The 19,921-nt window shown below is 38.4% G+C and overlaps 2 protein-coding genes and 1 long non-coding RNA gene across 6 annotated transcripts in view; 1 reads left to right on the forward strand and 2 right to left on the reverse strand.

The window, feature by feature from the left end:
- Positions 1-16,982, reverse strand: part of LOC310726402 — a 63,343-nt gene extending 46,361 nt beyond the window's left edge. For both annotated transcript variants that reach the window (XR_014533735.1, XR_014533736.1), the window contains exon 1: positions 16,865-16,982. This is a non-coding gene — a long non-coding RNA (uncharacterized lncRNA). The remainder of the gene's footprint in view (positions 1-16,864) is intronic.
- Positions 1-19,644, reverse strand: part of LOC310726375 (uncharacterized protein) — an 89,224-nt gene extending 69,580 nt beyond the window's left edge. The window contains exons 1-5 of one of the 3 annotated variants that reach the window (XR_014533704.1): positions 19,338-19,641; positions 19,047-19,165; positions 18,051-18,628; positions 17,482-17,548; positions 17,109-17,387 (exon numbers count right to left, since the gene is read on the reverse strand). Coding sequence is in view for 1 of the 3 variants with exons in the window: in XM_083541896.1 (XP_083398022.1) it covers positions 18,051-18,099 (49 nt within the window). In the remaining 2 variants the exon portion in view is untranslated. Of the gene's footprint in view, positions 1-17,108; positions 17,388-17,481; positions 17,549-18,050; positions 18,629-19,046 lie in introns of those variants that run through there. The other 2 variants (XR_014533705.1, XM_083541896.1) reach the window with 2 other exon arrangements.
- Positions 9,395-10,637, forward strand: LOC310727028 (hatching enzyme 1.2-like). Its single transcript, XM_083543082.1, has 4 exons — positions 9,395-9,550; positions 9,755-9,895; positions 9,984-10,101; positions 10,240-10,637. Exons 1-4 carry the CDS (start codon positions 9,433-9,435, stop codon positions 10,625-10,627), a joined length of 765 nt encoding a protein of 254 aa, XP_083399208.1. The 5' UTR covers positions 9,395-9,432; the 3' UTR covers positions 10,628-10,637.
- Positions 19,645-19,921: the final 277 nt, after the last annotated feature.

The raw sequence follows: 19,921 nt of genomic DNA on the forward strand, positions 1-19,921 counted from the left end.
ACAATAAGATAACTGACAGCGCCATCTTGTGTTTCCTCTGGAGAAAGACTGTAACACTCTTAGGATTACTAATAAATATTAACACATAACTATCTTATTAACTTTCCACATACAGGTGTGTGGTCAAACTACAATAATTATACATTTATTTAGCATTTTTAATATAAGAATTTAAATCCTTTGCAGTCATAACTGCATGAAGTCTGGGATCCAAAGGCATCACCAGACCCTCGGTTTTCTCACTGTTTTTACTGTAGGTTTCTTTAGTTTAATTTAGCAAATTTCTTAATCAAGAAGTACTCCTTCCCTGCAAACACATGCCAGTAGGTGGACTATAGGAACTCTATATTGTTACAGGTCTGAATTACTGTATGTGGTTCCTTAAAATGAATTAATGAATAGATGAATAGATACATTTTACCCATAAAGGATTGATATCTGTTTTTAATACTGCTCTTGTATAATAATAAAAAAAAAATACCAGTTTTAGTAAACAGTGTACATCAGTTAATTTGTATTATAGTCTTTACTATATAAACAAGAATTCAGTAAATTATGATTAAAGAGCTGCAAATGACTGAAATTTTGAGAAATTTAGAAGTTTATTTGTTTTCAGTGTAATAAAAGTGTGTAGAGGTTTTTGTACAGTGCAGCTGGATTTCCTGTCACTGTGGGCGCCAGAGCACAGTAGTATAGATCAGAGTCTGATACAGCAGCAGAGGAGATGATTAGATCCACTTTATCTCCACGAATTTTAGCATCCATTCGTGCTGGTTTTTCAGAAGCTAGAGTTCCACTTTGCAAAATAATAAGAAGGAACTCAGGTTTAGATTTTGGATGTTGTCTGTACCAGTGCAGGTAGCTGTTGGTTGCACTTGTTTTGTATCTGCAGGACAGAGTAACATTTTCACCTTCATCTACATGTTTATGAGTGAAAAGTGGCTCTATTGAATCTGCCATGGAGTCACCTGTCATAGAGAAGAGAACATAATGCTTTTAGCCTTAACACAATCAAGTTCAAACTACATGCATCAGGCCATAATAAAAAATTAAATCTAGGGTTAGGGTTAGGGTTATTAAATCAGCATTTAACATAATTAAATAAATCTATGTATAACTCACCTACAGAAAGCCACAGGTACATGAATATAACAGTGAACATGATGAATGGTTTTAGCTGAATGAAGATATTCTGTGCTCTAACCAGTTAACATGATTAGAGTTCATGAAGCTCCTCCCTACAGCATCACATGACAGAGTCACCAATGTTACTGACAGACTGTTGATTCTTACTGAAACAACACTGGTTTTACATTCAGCATCACATGGGGAATCTGTCCACATTTTAATCAAAGTCTTTATTAAATGCTGCATATTAAAATCAAAGCCTTCATTATTACCAGCATATTCTAAACTGTATTATCATCATTTACCACTGATTTTAATGAAATCTTTAAAATAATGGATTGTTACCCAACCTGATGTCAGAACTGATGTGACTACACCTCATCTTTTTCTTATGAAGTGCTAAAAAATTAAACTTGATTGAGGGCTGTGGGCCAAAATGATTATTAAATTTAAAGTTGCCATGATTCCCCTTCATTTATCAATTCATTATATTTGGATATTAAATAATAAATAAATAGAAAACAGCTAATGTAGTTTTATTTTCTGCACTTTCTAGTTCAATGAATCACAGCACAATGCAAACATAGAAACAATTCCATTAACAGTACTATAGAGTTTAAAACAACGAATCAAGCTATAAACAATAAAGCCATATGACTGCAATATCAGTGACCTCTAATGAGAGACATGAAGCTGGTCCTTATTATTCAAAAGTTTTGACTGAAAGTTTGCTCACAGAAGAAGATACTGCAATTTCTTTGCAGCTTAAAAATTTAAACAAAAAAGTGATGGTAACTTAGTTATGAATCTATGTGGCAATGGCATCCTCCTTCCTCTTTTTTATCCTGTTATCATATATGACACATGATGGGCCAAATCAAAGGTCAATAGGGACCAACTTTAGCCTGCGGACCCTAGTTTGGGCATCTCTGCTCTACACTAAAAGATATAATAAAATGAGTAAACTATTGCATGTTTTAATTGCTTTGAATTCCTTTCGTATTCATTTTATTTTGTAGTTTTTCTCATGTCCTCCAGATTCTCCTTTTCTTTTCCCCTCCATGCCAGTTGATGGATTGATCACTTCAGATAAATCCTAAGTATGAATGATAAATCTATTAAATCACGATGCTCCAGTTAAATAAAATTCCTCAAAGTTACAGTGTTCCATAAAGTTCTAGGACACATTACTGATTCAGGCTACTTGAAAGATTAGTCTCAGCTTCATCTCCTGCTGAATTCCATCTGCTTAATTAAGGCACAATATATTTGTGAATTCCTCAATAACACCTGTGTAGGAAACACTGCTGAACTAATACAAGTTTATTTTTTCCAAATCTATTGTTAATGAGGAAAATAAAAGAAAGTTTAAGTTTTACAAATAAAATACATCAGCAAATTACCCTAATGATTGTAGATCTTCAAAAAGAAGCTGAAATTATAGACAGGAGTTTGAGCATGCAGAGGTAAACATGTAAACAGCTCCATCTAGTGAGAAAAGCATGAATCTGCTGCAGTCATGTGTAGTGCTTTTTGTACAGTGGAGTTGGGTTTCCTGTCACTGTGGGCGTCAGAGCGCAGTAGTACAGTGCAGAGTCTGATACAGCAGCAGAGGAGATGTGCAGATCCACTTTCTTATTAGTTTTGTCAAGTTTTATGGACAATCGTCGATTTGGTGGTTGAGCTTCTGTGACATGTTCACTTCCTTCAACAATCAGCAGCAGAAACTCTGGTCTTGATACAGGTTTTTGTTGATACCAGTGAAGACTGTAAACTGATCCAGTATATGTGCAGGACAGTGTGATGTTGCTGCCTTCAGTTACAGATAAAGTGGTTTCTTCTGGTTTAATGCTGTAATCAGCAGCTTCTACTATAAAATAAATAACAATAATATCATGCAAATTTTTTTAATAATAAATTCAAGTGGAATCTGTTTTGTTTATTAAAAATGAATAATTTCATCTGTAATATAAAACTTACCAATATCAGCAATAGTGAAGAAAAGTAAGAAGAGGAGTAACATTGTGATCCTGAGTGTTTAATTCAGACCTCCAGCTTTAGAAATAAATATCAGGGTTGTGTATGTGAGATTGTCCCTGATGTCTCCACATGTAGCTCCGCCCACTCATATTTATTCATATTCATCACAACTCTGCTTCATCTCATACTGTAAAAGCGGCCTGACAGATTATTGTGTTACAGGATTTATTCATTGTGTTTATTCAGTCAGCTTCAGTAATAAAATTCATTAATAGTAAAAGGCCATGAATTAATACAAGTGACTTCATAAATATTTGGACACTGACTCAATTTGTATAATTTCCCCTCTGTACACCACCACAGTGGATTTGAATAATAAGGGAACAATAATGATGATACTGAACTGTAGACTTTCAGCTTTAATTTAAGGAGTTTGATATAATATTACATTTACAAAGATTTTTTTTGTGCAGTCCCTTTCACAGCCTCAAAACAAATTATACAAACTAATATAATTATAAACATATGGATTATTTAAATATTTAAATGTAAAACCTTCGCAGTAAATGACTGAAATCTGGAACCCATGGACATCACCAAATACTGAGTTTCCTCCCTTGAGATTCTTTACTGCAGCTGCCTTCAGTTCTGTTCATTTGTGGGTCTTCTGCCTTCAGATTTGTCTTCAGGCAATAAAAAGCTGCTCACTTCCAGCAAAGTTACATTAATTTTTATACACATGCACATGAATGAAGGAAGGCAGGAAAAAGTATTACAATTAATCAGAAAAAAAAAACTGAACAGATTTCTTTCTTAATTTTTTTTTTTTATTTCCTCATGTAAAGAGTAAATCTACTGTATATTTGTGAATGTAATGTGATTGATGTGTATTTGGCATCTTTAATTCCTCTTTATTCTTCTTTTCTAATTCATACACCTGCATCTGTTACCACAAATGTTTCTTGTGTCTGTGTTTTACTGATAAGAAGCAGGTAAAATAAATATATTTGATGGGTTTTTGTACAGTCTTTCAGTGACTCTGTATTACTGTGCTACGTCTCTAAGAGCACAGTGATAGAGGGCAGAATCTGAGATCTTTAGACCTCTGATAGTAAGTTCAGTAGAGTCTCTGGTTGTTTCGGACTCTAATCGACAATCATTAGACGTGCTCCTTTCAGAACTTTCTGACCTTGCACCTTTATACAGTAAAAACTGCGGTTCACTGTTAGGATATTGTTTGTACCAGTAAAGCCGGATGTATTGACTATTTGTCTCATATGAACATTTCAAAGTAACATTTTCTGATTCCTTCCGATTGGCATCTTCATCTGTTGGCCCAATTTTATCTGCAAAACTGCCTGCTGTAAAGAATAAAATAATAAAGGAGTAGTTTAAGTATCTTAAGTAATTTTTAAGCACACTGAAACATTGTCTTAAGAAAATAATAGACTAAAGCTAAAAAATTTACACTGAATTTACAGATGAATATGAATGACCTGTAGCTACAGTGAGAATCAGTGGTGTGTATCTCACTATGTACAGTAAGGTGTAGAGTTGAGTCATTTCTGAACACAGCTCTGTGAGGATTCTGTATAATAGTGCTGTATGTGCTGAACTTTACACATGAGGGAACACGTCTCTAGAAGGCCACACCCAGGAAGTGCTGCTGTAAAATTATTTTTCTATTTGAAATTTAAATATGATACTCATTAAAGCAATGAATTATTTTTTATGAAAGTTTTTTATGTGAAAATGTATTTTTCTTCTTATGATTTGAGGGCATTTATTTCATTATTGCTAAATAAGGATCATAACATAGAGAAGTATTTGCTTTGTGGAGAATATAGAATAAAAACTAAATAAAAAAGTTGTTAATATGAAACATTGACAAGAAATCCATAAACTTAAGGAAAACAATGACATTTCAGGAAGGATAAAAGCAAGCTGAGAAAAGATTAGAACATCCAGACAACACTAATTAGGTAAAACAGGAAACAGATGTGGGTGATAAGTGTATCATGTGACTTGAAACATGGAGGTGCAATGATTGATTGGAAATGTAGTCTAGTATAGGGCAAAATCCTGAAAAGGAGAAGTGGAGGAGTTTGGAGGTGCGCAGGTGAAATGCTGGTATTATGACTGGTAAAGGGAGACACTTATGAGCTGATATGATTGAGAGGAGAAAGGTAGATATGTTGTGTGTTCAGGAGACCAAGTGGAAAGGAAGTAAGGCCAGGGACATTTGAAGGCAGTTTAAACTGTTCTACCATGATGTGGATGGGAAGAAAAATGGTGTAGGGGTGATCCTGAAGGAAGTGGAGGTGAAGAGAGTTTCTGATAGGGTGATGAACGTGAAGCTGGAAGTAGATAAGGTCATGATAAATGTCATCAGTGCCTTTTCAACACAAGTGGTCTTGAGATGAATAAAAATTAGATGAAGTGGTTGAGAGTGAACCTAGGAGTGAAAAAATGGCGATTGGCGCAGACTTTAATTGTAAATTTTGCTAAAAGAATGAAGCATAAAAAAATTAAGATTTTAAGGTGATGTATAAATGTGGAGGAAGGTGCACACAGGTGGACTTTATTCTATATAGGAGATGAAACCTGAAAGACATTGGAGACTGTTGTCAGGGGACAGTGTAGCTAGACAGCATCGGTTGCTGGTTTGTAGAATGGTGTTGGAGGGGAAGAAGAAGTGAGGACTGAAAAAAGAATAAGATGGTGGAACCTGAAGGAGGAAGACTGTAGTGTGAGTTTCAGGGAAGAGATCAGGGGCTCGGTGGTGGTGAAGTGGTGCTGGATGATGGGGCAAGTACTACAGAAATGATAAGGGAGACAGCTACAAAGGTACTTGGTGTGACAAAGATGTGGTGGTGGAATGAGGAAGTGCAGAAGAGTATAAGAAGAAAGAGGTTGGCAAAACAGAATTGGGATTGACAGAGAGATGAGAAAAGTAGGCAGGAGTACAAGGAGATGTAAAGAGGGATGTGGCGAAAGCCAAAGAAAAGGTATATGAGGAGCTTTATAAGAAGTTGGACACTAAGGAAGGAAAAAAAATATTTAAACAGATTGGCCAGGCAGAGGAACCGAGCTGGGAGGATGTGCTGCAAGTTCCAATAAAGGATGGAGATGAAATGTGTTGACTAGTGAGGAGAGTGTGTTGAGAAGATGGAGGGAGAATTTTCAGCTGATAAATGAGGAAAATAGGAGAGAGAGAAGGATGGATGATGTTGAGTTGGTAAGCAGGAAGTGGAGGGGATTACTAAGGAGGAAGTAAAAGAAGCTATTAAGAGGATGAAGAGTGGAAAGTTGGGGCGACCAGATGACATACCGGTAGAAGCATGGAGATGCTTAGAAGAGATGGAAGTGGAGTTTTTAACCAGATTGTTCAACAAAATTTTGGATGGTGAGAGAATGCCTGAGGAATGGAGAATGAGTGTGCTGATACCAATTTTTAAGATTAAGGGAGATGCAGTAACTACATGGGAATAAAGTTGATCAGTCACACCATGAAGTTAAGAGAAGAAAGAGTAGTAGCAATACAATGATACAAAACAAGCCAAACATTCGGAACAAGTTTAGCAGTTGGAGAGTGAGTTTATCCTCAAGATGCCGATGTCAGATGCTTGCTCTTTAAGTTCAAATGATAATCTATTGCTGGGTCAATGTTGCCCAAGTTGATGTGAAATACTATAGCAGTCCTGTCTTTGAACAACCATTAAAACCAAATAAAATGCCTTCAAAATCCCAACTCTGCAATTTAAATTATTATTGATCTTGATATAGCGAATATATATAGTTAGATTTTTATCTGTAAGTTCTGAGTACCCAGATGAATTGATTAATCAGTGTGACTTAATTCACCTCTCAATACCACCACTATCACGTCACAATTATAGAAACCATCAATACTATACAAAAACACAATACAGTGGAACCCGGTTATGTCGATGTCCTAGGGGGTTGCCAAAAAGCATCGAGGTAACCGATGATCGAGATAAACGAAAATCAAAATGGCGGCAATATACTAACGTGCTTGAAATTTCTTTATGTACATGATGTGCGTTAATAAATGAGAATGTGCATGCACGTGTTTTTAAAGGTTTTTTTTACACAACAGCGTTGCTGCGATTTGTTTGATGAAGGCATGCTATAAAAATACATACAGTACATGTTTATCTGTCAGGAATCCACCTGCCACGCCCCCTTCAGCCCCCTTCAGAATGTCAGGTGCTGTCTCGGCCGCTTGTTATCGCTCATGCGTTTCCTGGTACGTGTCTTCCAACCGGCACTCTCTCACCGGCTGCTCTTTTCTTCCCAAAGCCGCGCCGCGCCCCTACTAACACTACGAACACTAGCACTAACTAACAGCAGAGATTCACCAGTATACAATACAACACCTGGAGCAGCTGTAAGCCTTGATTTTTCCGCCACTTCCGCGAGTTCTTCTGCGGCTGCACCGAGATAACCGACGTTAAATGGCAAATTTTTCCCCCCTTGTGCTCGAGATATCAGGGTTCGGCGACATAAAAAAAGTCAACATAACCGATAAAAAATGCGAGAATTTGGCGGTTCCACTTCAAAAACGTCGACTTAATAGGGTTGTCGAGGTAACCGAGGGCGAGATAACCGGGTTCCACTGTATAACAATGCATGCCATTACAGAGAGAGAGGCATTTTTCATATTGAGGGTGAATACCATTTTACTAAAGCAAGCTCCACACCTCTTCACTACAACCGCAACTGTGCCACCTACATCATCTGGAGCAGCTCAGATTAAAAACTTTCTAATAATATGACAAAAACATTTGAAAATTAATACAATACAACCTACTCACCAGAGGTGCATACTCATAATTTGCACCACTCCTCAGTGGTACCGCTCATGGTGTCTTGCTTTTCTTGAAAATATATTTTTAAGTATTTCCGAGCCCAAATAAATTTCTCTTCTGTGTGCAGAGCACTACAGACATGTTTTGCCAGTCGAACTTGGCTGTAACAGTTTCGCTCTGACCAACCAATCAGAGGACGGAAAAATGCTGATGTTATTCTGTATTCTGTATCCTGTGAGGTAAATTTGAAATCTGATTGGTTTAAGAAATAGATTTATTACCAATAGAGACTAAGGTAAAAAGGCCAGCAGTACTGATTGTGAAGGCCCTGGGCAGATTAGATTCACATGGCAGCACATAGAGGCTGAAATCTGATTGGACAAAAAATCTAACATCCACATACACATACTGGAAACAGTGCAGCCAAGAAAAACACTACTAAATGAAAAGAATAAACTGTTGGGAATAAATTAATACAATTTAATGGAACAAATATTAGAATTTAGGTTGTAAATGAAGGTCAGTGCTTCTGAGAGTGTTTAGGCCAGCAGACAGCCCACCACTGAACTAAAGTCAGCTGACGTTGTTGCTCTTTTTAGGGAGTGGTTTGTATATTTAAAGAGCTTAATGTTTAACTCATAATAAACAGCCTAAAAATCCTACTATTTGCTTTCCAGAATCAATATCCAATCTTACCATGGTACAATAACATAGTAACCACAACCACATCTGCTCAGACTGACCACCAGAACACCAACTGTTCTGCCCAATTCAGAGAAGCATCTGTAAGAAAAAAGACATGTGTTACTGTATTTGTGTAAGGGAAAATAAATGAGTTGAGGAAGGAAAAGGGTAAAGCTTCACATAATGAATAGTTCACAAGACAGAAGAGCTGAATATGGCCAGTAATTCTACAGATTCCATTATAGCCAAAGCAGCAACTCCAACTGACTCTACCTGATTAATTAAATGGATATTTAAATAAATATAATGTGCAGGTCCTGTTTCTGTATAGTAAAATACAACAGATGCATTTAAACTGCGTTTCCTCCTTATCAATAGAGGTTACATTTCTCTCCTTGTAAGAATGGAGAATTAGTCCAAAAACACGTTGTAAGATTTCCAGGTTGTTTATCTTGACGTAAACAGTAAGTCCTAAACATACACATGTCACTGTCTTGATATTGACACTGAAATTTGACCAATAATCAAACATTGAGAGCTACACTTCATCCATTAGTACAGAATCTCTAAACAATCTCCTGAATCCAGCACAGCTTCAGTACAGTATTAAAGTAAGTCTTGTTCAGAGGGTCCACCCTTTAGTTCCACACACTAGACAATGAACACTAATGCCTTCCCTTAATTCCTAAAAATCTACACCATGTTGTTTTGCTGTGTGTCCATGTGTATAAAACATCAGGTATGGCAGTATGCAGTCATCCAGCAACAGTGAAGGAGCATCTAGATCACCTCTACACACTGAAGCTTCATGGAGTCCAGAACTTCTATCTCCATTATAGCCCTGCTGCTTGGCTTCTCGCAAGCGCTCTATCTTACCCAACCTGACGGGGAGGACATCACAACTAGGATTCTCACCATTAACAAAGGTCTGATAACTTGCTGATCTCAACCACACGTGACCAGCATCATAACTGCTATGTACATTTGGGAATAGAACCTGCTCTAAGATGTTTTTTCTTTTGTTTCAATGTTGTGTGCATCAGTGACAGTGGCCAAAATCTTATCGGCAAAGAACTGTATATGATTCTAAATCATCAGCAGGTTATCACTTTTTGTTTCGCTGTATGAAGTATCCAGTGAACTGCTGCTGGAGGGAGACATACTCGCAAAAAGAAGTAGGAACTCTCTGGTCTGCCTCTACAACAACTGTTTTTGGAAAAAGTCTTCAAATGGCTTGGTGAAGGTTCCTTACACATTGAGCTCAGATTTCTGTAAGTAATATATCGTTTAATTCACATTACTCAGGTACATCACATCTTGACTTATTTCTTATTAATGCATTGGCCATTTTCTTCACAGCTTCTTCTGATACAACTGTAATTGCCAATGCCATGGCGAGTTTCCACAACAAAACCTGCATTCGTTTTGTTCCCAGAACAAGTGAAACTGACTACATAAGCATCAAGAACAATGATGGGTGAGCTTCATTAAATTGTTTAACATTCCCTATACATGCTTGATATGACTTTGACGTTCTTTATACTTTATAAATTATTTTCTTGTATGTTGACATTAGTGTCAGTCAGTTCATTACATCTGCTCTCTTTCCTCTCAGCTGCTACTCTTACGTGGGCAAAACAGGCGGTTCTCAGGTCGTCTCTCTCAGCAGGTTGGGCTGTGTTTACCACGGCGTCGTCGAGCACGAGTTGAACCATGCACTCGGTTTCTACCACGAGCACGTTCGAAGCGACCGTGATAAATATGTCATCATCAACTGGGAAAACATCGACCCAGCAACAACATCTAATTTTGATTTGATGAACACCAATAACCTCAACACGACGTACGACTACTCCTCTGTGATGCACTATGGAAACACAGCTTTCTCCATCAATGGTCTGGACACCATCACCCCTACTCCTGATCCTTCTGTGATGATTGGACAGAGACAAGAGCTTTCCACTATCGACATTAAGAGGATCAACATTCTCTACAAGTGCTGAACGTGTCCAGAATGTTAGCCTTGATTTAAATTTACTTTGAAATCGTATTGCTGTTAAAAATACAACACACAGTGATGACATCACTCGCTGTGGTAACCAAGTATGTATGCATATGTATGATGCAATAAAATGTCTACAATCATGTTTGGCTTACTATGTACTTTTATTTCTTAAATCTAAACAACAGAAATCTGTTTCCTATAATCATAAATCTACAACAATTATTGTCAAATCATCATGGACCTGAATATCATTTGTGTTTAGTGAATTTATTGAATGTCATTTGGTGTCAGTTAAACAGAACTTAGAGGTGTCTAATTTCATAACATAATATACGAGCACAGAAGTTTTTCTCATGACTACATAATCATGAAATGTATTAGTCAGGATTTACACTACACCAAAGCACAAAGACGGCGCTGGTTAAAGTGGTAATATATATAAACTGGTATTGGTCTCTGATCAAGGCTGTGCCTCATTGATCATCTCATCGCATCTTCTCCCGCTTATCCGAGGCTGGGTCACGGGGGCAGTAGTCTAAGCAGAGATGCCCAGACTTCCCTCTCCCTAGACACTTCTTCCAGCTCTTCCGGGGGGGACACCGAGGAGTTCCCAGGCCAGCCGGGAGACATAGTCTCTCCAGAGTGTCCTAGGCTCGTGTCCTAATTGATCATGTTGCTTGATTTTAATTAAACATTTGAGACCTTGATAGAATACAATTCAATTTTATTTGTATAGCACTTACCAATGAACATTGTCTCAAAGCAGCTTTACACAGATAATGTGGTGATAAAAAGTTAAATGTTCTTTATAAGTAAGTTTGTCCCTGATGAGCAAGTCGGTGGCGACTGTGGCAAGGAAAAACTCCCCGAGATGGCATAAGGACGAAACCTTGAGAGGAACCAGACTCAAGAGGGAACCCATCCTCATCTGGGTTGCACCAAATGCCGATTTATAGCAGATATACAACGTTGCGGGGTACAGTGATGGTGAAGCAAAATGTAGTCCTGAGTCAAGTTAGCAGTCTGTTGACATTAACTACAGTCCAATCCATCCTCAAAGCTCTTGTTCTTACTCCGGAATTTCATGGAACCACCCAAGGCGTTAATGAGAAACCGTCCCAAACTGCACAGAGTGGCCTCCATTCGAAGATAACACTATCCAGAGGCAGGCCGGACGAAGTGGGAAGATCCACGGAAGGGAGAGGGGCAGGAACAGTGGGCACTGGAGCCTCAGGAGCATGTTTAACTCGGCCGAGAGAGAGAGAGAGAGAGAGAGAGAAGAAGGGTGATAGGAAGAGAAGGATATGGATTATTAAGTGTCTTTATTGTTGTATGCAAGTTAATATCACTGTGCAGTCTGGACTCTGGCAAGATTCGCTATGGCAGCATCGCTCAAAGGGAGAACCAGACGGTAACACCAACATGAGGGATCTCTGGGATAAGAGACGACCCACCACACCTCCGTCAACAAACCTGAGTGAACGTGTGAGAGTGAGGGGACGAGAGCATACAAATATTCCAGTTCAATAATAACACCATGGTCTGACAGACGTACACGCTGAAACAGAAACACCATCCAGAAATACTATGTAATCGGAAAGTTTGCTTCTAGCTGCATGTGGTCCTAGTAAAAGTACTTCCGTCTTATCGGAGTTGAGCAGAAGAACGTTATCAAGCATCTACTGTCTAATGTCCTTTACACACTTCTCAACATTCTTAAGCTGATCCCTCTCATCTGGTTTTGCTGAAATATACAACTGTGTATCATCAGCATAGCAATGGAAGTGAATACCATGTTTATGTATAATTTCACCCAGAGGCAGCACATATAAAGAGAAAAGCAGTGGGCCTAAGACAGATCATTGAGGAACACCAAACTTTACCTCAGAGAGTGTGGAGAACTCACCATTTACATCAACAAACTGATAGCGATCAGTCAAGTAAGACCTGAGCCAAGAGAGAGCTGTTCCCTTTATTCCAACTACGTTCTCAAGTCTAGCAAGCAGTATAGTGTGATCAATGGTGTCAAAAGCTGCACTAAGGTCGAGCAAAACAAGTAAAGAGACAAAACCCTGATCAGAGGCCAATAGCAGGTCATTTACCACCTTAACTAGCGCCATCTCCGTGCTATGATGAGGCCGAAATCCTGACTGATACATTTCAAAAATGTTATTCATAAGTAGATGTGAGCATAACTGCTGTGCTACAATCTTTTCTAAAATTTTGGATATAAAGGGGAGGTTTGATATTGGTCTGTAGTTGGACAGCTGACATGGGTCAAGGTTAGATTTCTTAATTAGGGGGTTGATAACTGCCCATTTGAAGGATTTAGTTACATAGCCTGTGCTAATGGAAGAGTTTATTATTTTTAAAACAGGTTCAATTACCTCTGGAATTATCTGTTTGAGGAAACTTGTAGGCAAGGGATTGAGAATGCAGGTTGATGATTTTTAAGAGGAAATTAATTAAATTAAGTCATTCTCATGAATTGATTGTTATAATTACACTGCTGTCTACAGGGTTACTTGTAAAATAATTTGGATTTATATTAACCGTCTAGATTTCTTGCCTGATGTTTTCAATTTTATTATAAAAAAATCAAACTACCTAATGATGGTGTGCATGTTAGTGCAGTGCATTTATTTCCCCTTAATTTTGCTACCGTGCTGAATAAAAATCTAGGATTATGCTTGTTATTGTCTATAAGGGTGGAGAAATATGCTGATCTAGCAGCACAGAGATTTTCTATAATTAAGGAGGCTCTCCTTCCATTGTATTTGAAATACTGTTAATTTTGTTTGACGCCATTTACGTTCTAATTTCCGAGTGTTCTGTTTTAAGGTGTGCGTATGATCATTATACCACTGTGCTAATTTTTTCTCCCTGATCATTTTGGTCTTAAGGGGAGCTACATCATCTAGAGTATAACGCAACATTGATTCTAGGTATTCAGTGGTCCGGTCAAACTCTGCGGGGTCAGACGGAGATCTATTTAATATCATAATTTCTGGAAGATTATTGATAAAACGCGCTGCTGTAGCTGACGTGAAAGTACGCGATAACGTGGTGAGGTAGTAATGTAATAACTAAATTTTAATCTGCCTCTTTTAAAAAGATTTAAAAGAGATGAGATAATGATCTGAAATAGCTTCAGACTGTGGAATTAGTTTTTTATTTTTAGTCCAAATGTTAACAAATCAAGAGAGTGTCCACCACTATGAGTGGGTCCTAGAACATTCTGATTAATTCCAACTGAATCTAGAATGCACAACTGCTGCTCTTAAGGAGGCTTCCTGATTATCAAAATGAATAATAAAGTCACCAATAATTAATGCTTTGTCTAAAGTAGCAGCTAAATTTGTGATGAAATCTGCAAATTCTATGAGAAAATAATAATTAGTGGAATTGACTGAATAGACCTTCTTTTAGGCACTGAATATTTTATGTTGGTGTAAAGAAATTCAAATATTTTACATTTGTGTTTTTTTTTTGTGACGCTTAGATTATTATTATAAATAGCTGCGACTCCGCCTCCTCTGCCATTTAGACGGGGTTGGTGTATGTATACTATACTATACCCAGGAGGACTCACTTCATTTAATGCTACACATTCATTTGGTTTAATCCACATTTCTGTCAAACACATTTTAAACTCCTGGTCGGTAATAATTTCGTTTATAGTAAGTTTACTTTTGACGTGAGAGATCTAAATATTCAACAGTCCTATCTTTAGATCAGAGGTGCTGGCAGTGCATTAAGTCTCATTTAATTTAAATGTTAATCAGGTTACTCAAACAGACTGAGAATTCCTACATTTTGGTTTTGCTCGGGAGACAATCAGTCTCAATTCAGTGGATCCAGAATGATGACTCTGTGCAGCGAGGGGTCTTCCACAATGCTGTTGGCTTCGTGGATGCTGCATTTAGTGTAAATGTTCATGATGGACAGGAAGTGAGACTGAGCTCAGCTGTCCTCACTATGCTCTGTAAGGACTTGTGATCCGAGACAGTGCCATTCCCAAACCAGGCATTGATGCAGCTGCTCCAGATGCTCTCAATGGTCCCGCTGTAGAACATGGTTAGGATGCGGGGAGGGAGATGAGCTTTCCTCAGCCTTATCAGGAAGTAGAGAGGCTGCTGGGCTTTCTTGGTAATGGAGCTGGTGTCGAGTGACCAAGTGAGGTTATCCGCCAAATGAACAAGGAATTTGGTGCTCTTGCCGATCTCCACTGAGGATCCATTGATCAGTGGAGAATGACCGCTCTGCGCTCTCTTGAAGTCCACCACCTTCTCTTTGGTTTTGTCAATGTTCAGAGACAGGTTGTTGGCTCCACACCAGGCTGGTGCTGATGAGACCCACCACTGTCGTGTCATCGGCGAACTTGATGTGTGGTTCGAGCTGTGCATTGCTACACAGTCGTGAGTCAGCAGAGTGAACAGCAGTGGGCAGAGCACACAGCCCTGAGGGGCCCCAGTGCTCAGTGGTGGTGCTGGAAATGCTGTTCCCGATCCAGACTGACTGAGGTCTCCCAGTCAGGAACTCCAGGATCCAGTTACAGACGGAGGTGTTCAGGCCCAGTTTATTGATCAGATGCTGAAGGATGATTATGTTGAATGCTGAGCTGAAGTCTATAAACAGCATTCATACGTACTTGTCCTTGTTGTCCAGGTGGGTGAGGGCCAGAGGAAAGGTTGTGGAGACAGCATCGTCTGGTCCGTGGAGCGTTTGACAATACCCAAACTGCATAGGGTCCAGTGAAGATGGAGGCTGCGTCTTGATGTTCCTCATGACGAGCCTCTTTTGAGTCGGATGCAATACAAGTTTTTGTCCAGGGAGCAGACATTTGAAAGTAGAAATGACGGGAGAGCCGGCCGGCTAGGATTAGCCTTTAGGATTGCATGGATACCCACCTGCTTGCCGCGATTCTGCTTCCTCGAGCACTGCTTCCGACACCCCCTCTCCAGGCCACCGGCTGCAGGTGACAGAGGGCTGAGGGCCTGGTCTTCGTAGCAGAGATTCTGAATAACATAATGCTGATTTGTGGTTGCATGATTCCTATACCGCAACAGCATCTGGCAGTCATATACATGAACACAGCTGTCTCTGGGGTCCATTAATTTTGAAAAGTCGGGCTAAATACACTACAAGCACCGCTGCGGGCTACTTTTGGCCACCATCCTAAAGATAGTAATATTGCTCACATTTATTTTTCCAGCAACCTGTTGCAACAATCATTCCAGCAACCATGCGCAGCAGAGATTGCAGAGTCAGCAGACCTCACCTGTTGTCCAGACACACGCACGCATTTTTAACAATGGACATTTCAAAAAACAGGTTTACAGAGAGAAAGGGGTTATAAAGCTGGAATGTTAAAGTTGGTTTGTTTTACATTTATCCCTAATGAGTGAGCCAGTGGTGACGGTAGCAAAGAAAAACTTCCTGAGATGGTATGAGGATATAATCTCTTTAGAGGAACCAGATTCATAAGGGAACTGATCCTTATTTGGGTGGCATCAAATGTCCATTCATTACACTTCCATCATAAAGGTGTGCAGTGATGGGCGATTAAATGCAGCCTGTTGTCCTGAGCCATTGTAGTAGAATGTTCTTGATTTCCTCAGTAACCTAATGGATCTTTAGGCTGGTCATGTGGAAATATATTTAACTTTACAACCCAATTAAAGAGACTCCATCTAGAGGAAGGCAAGCAGGATGAATTGGGCAGATCCAAAGTGGAGAAAAGGACAGGAGCACTGGACACTTTTCTCTTTGCAACATGTTGATGGGAAAAAAAAAATGATCTAAGTGTGAGCATGCTGATAACAGGATCAAATAAACTATATACTATCACTAATCATCAGTAATGCTAATAACTACCAACATAGCATGTGAATGTACACTGATAGCATTCTTACAAGTTGAAAAAAAAAATTAAAGTGCTGTCAATGGAAAGTCTGAGTGAAACAGATGTGGATCCCCTCCAAGTCACCTGATATAACACATTCCAGGTAGGAGAATGAACAGGAATAAACTATAAAGAAGGATAAGGACTGATGACATGTTGGCAGATCCAGCAGCATGTAGCTTTTCAGTCTCTGTGGAACATGTGTCTTATAATTCAGACTGGTGAGGATCTTGGAGTTTGGAACGGAGTTCCATCGGTAGTTAATATTCGAGGGGGTTTCTGGAAAAGCAATATAATTAAGTATCTAACAATTCCCAAATAAGTTTTTACTTTTGTGTACACGCATGGAGCCATGACCATCCTCTGACTGTGGGGGACCTGCTGGTGTCTGCAAGAGACACATGACCTCTTGGGGAAAAGGACATAAGTCTCCAAACTGCAAAAAAAGAGAGAACATGCTTAATTTCATGTTATGGTTTCTCTCACAAACAAAATATTTAAGTGAATGGTAGTAAAAGAAAAGAAATTATGTGGTGTAAAATGTAGATTTATACAAAACATGCTGTGGTAGAAGTAAAATACACAATATGCTGTTTATATTAACAGAAATGTTGGGATGTGCATAGTGTTCAAAAGTACTAATACTCTAGTTCTAAGTACTCTCCTGGTTGAGTCCCCACATGGCCTGTGAGAAGCTGCTCTACTTCATACTTTTTGCTGGCTTTCATGGAGCAGAAGCAGTTCCATGATTAGAACATTAAGAATTGCCCTATTGTCCATATGGTTGAGATCCTACACCAACTTCCTGGACTTTGCCTGGTACCAACTGCTCTTCACCAGGATGTTAAATTACCTAAAAGATGTGGATAGCAAAGCATTATTACTGAATATGGTACAACTCTCAGCTTTACATATCATAAGAAATCTGTATGGATCTAGTGACTTACCATCATACTGTATATTGCAGCAGAATCCTGCAGTTAGCAGGTGGTGTTGACAGTGTGGCAGATAAAACTAAAAGAATAGAATTGGTAAAATATGAGGAAAGGCCAATGTATGGCCGGTTACTGTAATTAGTCATCAGTGCAAAATAGCAATATAAATTGACTAATTGTTTTAAAATAAGGTTATAGAAGAAAAAAGCCAAACAAATAGTAACAGCTTGTAAAGAATGGCTGAGTCAAAAGCGAGAGCAGAGCAGATCATTTTACAATTCAGAACTACAATTTTGTAAAGAGCAGTTTCCTTTAAAAGTTGTAATAGAGGAAATGCAGAGGTAATTTACCATTCTTTTGCTTTGCCTAATAGCAAAGTGAATGAAAAAAATAATAGAAATAGTAACTTGTCCTCCACCTGACCACTACAAATTTTAATAAATACAAATAAAAAGCTTTCCCTACATTGCTTCCTGTCCTCACCTGATCATGCTGCTAGTAATAAAATATTAAAATATATAAACATTTAACATGAAACACAATTTATAATTTATAACAGTTAAAGAAAGACATATACTTACCCTTCTTTTCCTGTAATCTGTTGGGAGATATGGCCAACATCTCATTCATAGATAATGGTCAGAGAATTTCATTTGGATTCCCCCTCATATGAATACACTTGTCTTGGATAGTGAGAATGTCCGTTTTAGGCTACAGGGACAGACACAAGTGAATTAATATATTTAGGGAAAACAAAAAAAAATAATCAAGAACAACATCATATTAATGCTCAGGAAATTTCAAAAACATAAAATTGGAAAATTATGATTAAAAATAGAATATTGATAAGACTTTGTAAAACACAAAGTTTTGGTCTCAACAAGCAACAAAAACAAAGTGTGAGGTGAAGGTGATAAAATAGTCAAATACTTGACCTGTGATTGAGTACAGGTGCAGGTCATCAGAGTGCTGCTGGCTGTGAAGGTGACACATGCTGTGTCTGAAACCGCTCCCTATCTCCTACATAGTGCACTATAGAGGGTATCAGCCATTTTGTAGTGGTGTCTCAATTCTGAGTAAACAGCTTCGCTCACTACATTCATTCATTCCTGTGTACCCACAATGCACTCTGATTTAGCGTTAACAGTCCCATATACTGCTATGTGACAAAGTACAAAAAATAAAATCTCCTCAGGAAAATAAATTTCACCAAAACCATAATTAGCATATTAGGATGACTGAGTACAGTGTGTAAAAGAGCTAGCTGGCTGTTAGTGTCTAAACCAGGGAGACCAAAACCTATTTGACTGTGATTTAAAGGCTATGTGTATGTGCACTGGGGTGGAATCTAAGTTGGTGTTTTATTTGTTTGTTTTTTGAGTGCAAGATGGATTCATGATAGGAACTTGATAGAGCTCTTATAACCTGCCATCCATCAACAAATGACTGATTTAAATGTCTTTTTGTAATTTATTTATTATCTTTGTTTATTTATTGTTCATTTTTAAGGCAGTAGATGATGAATGTCGATGGTGTGATAGCAGAACTGTGAGGCAGAGATGATGGGCTTCACTCACCTGCTGGATCAGTGCTACTGCTTTAACTTCTCTTTAAAAGTCAACTTTCAAAGTAAAACATTTGGCTAATTTGAGGTACAGCATGTGACTGATCATGATCTCAGTATCTAAAGAAAGATCTAAGCACAACGACAACCAAACCTTTTAAACTTTATAGTAATAGTACATGCAAAAAAAGGAATATGCAGACTGAATAAATGACAAATTCACATCACTCTTTACAAATTAGAAAAGGAAGAAGCAAAAGTTCCCCATAAAATGCATGTAATGTACTTAACATGACTGACAGACCTGCTTTCCATACAGCAAAACTGAGTCAAGGTTTTTGTACAGTGCAGCTGGAGTTCCTGTCACTGTGGGCTGCAGAGCACAGTAGTATAGAGCAGAGTCTGATACAGCAGCAGAGGAGATGATCAGATCCACTTGTTTTTTATCACCATCATCAACTTTAGCAGTCATTCCTGGGGGTTTGTCTGGACTTAAATCTCCTCTTTGAGAAATATAAAGAAGGAATTTAGGATTAGATTTTGGATGTTGTCTGTACCAGTGCAGGTAGTTTCCTGTAGCGATGGTTGGTTGGTATCTGCAGGACAGAGTAACATTATCACCTTCATCTACAACTTTATGATTGAAAAGTGGCTCTATTGAATCTGCCATGGAGTCACCTGTCATAGAGAAGAGAACATAATGGGTTTTACATTTAAAACTATATTAGTCTGACTCACACTCACACTGATAAATCACTATTAAAGTTTCTGAGTAACAAAATGTTAGTGTATAACTCACCTAGTGAAAGCCACAGACACATGAATATAACAGTGAACATGATGAATGGTTTTGGCTGAATGAAAATATTCTGAGGTCTTTCTGTTCTC

Source organism: Silurus aristotelis (genome assembly GCF_946808225.1).
Source record: "Silurus aristotelis genome assembly, chromosome: 5".
NCBI classification, from domain to species: Eukaryota; Metazoa; Chordata; class Actinopteri; order Siluriformes; family Siluridae; genus Silurus; species Silurus aristotelis.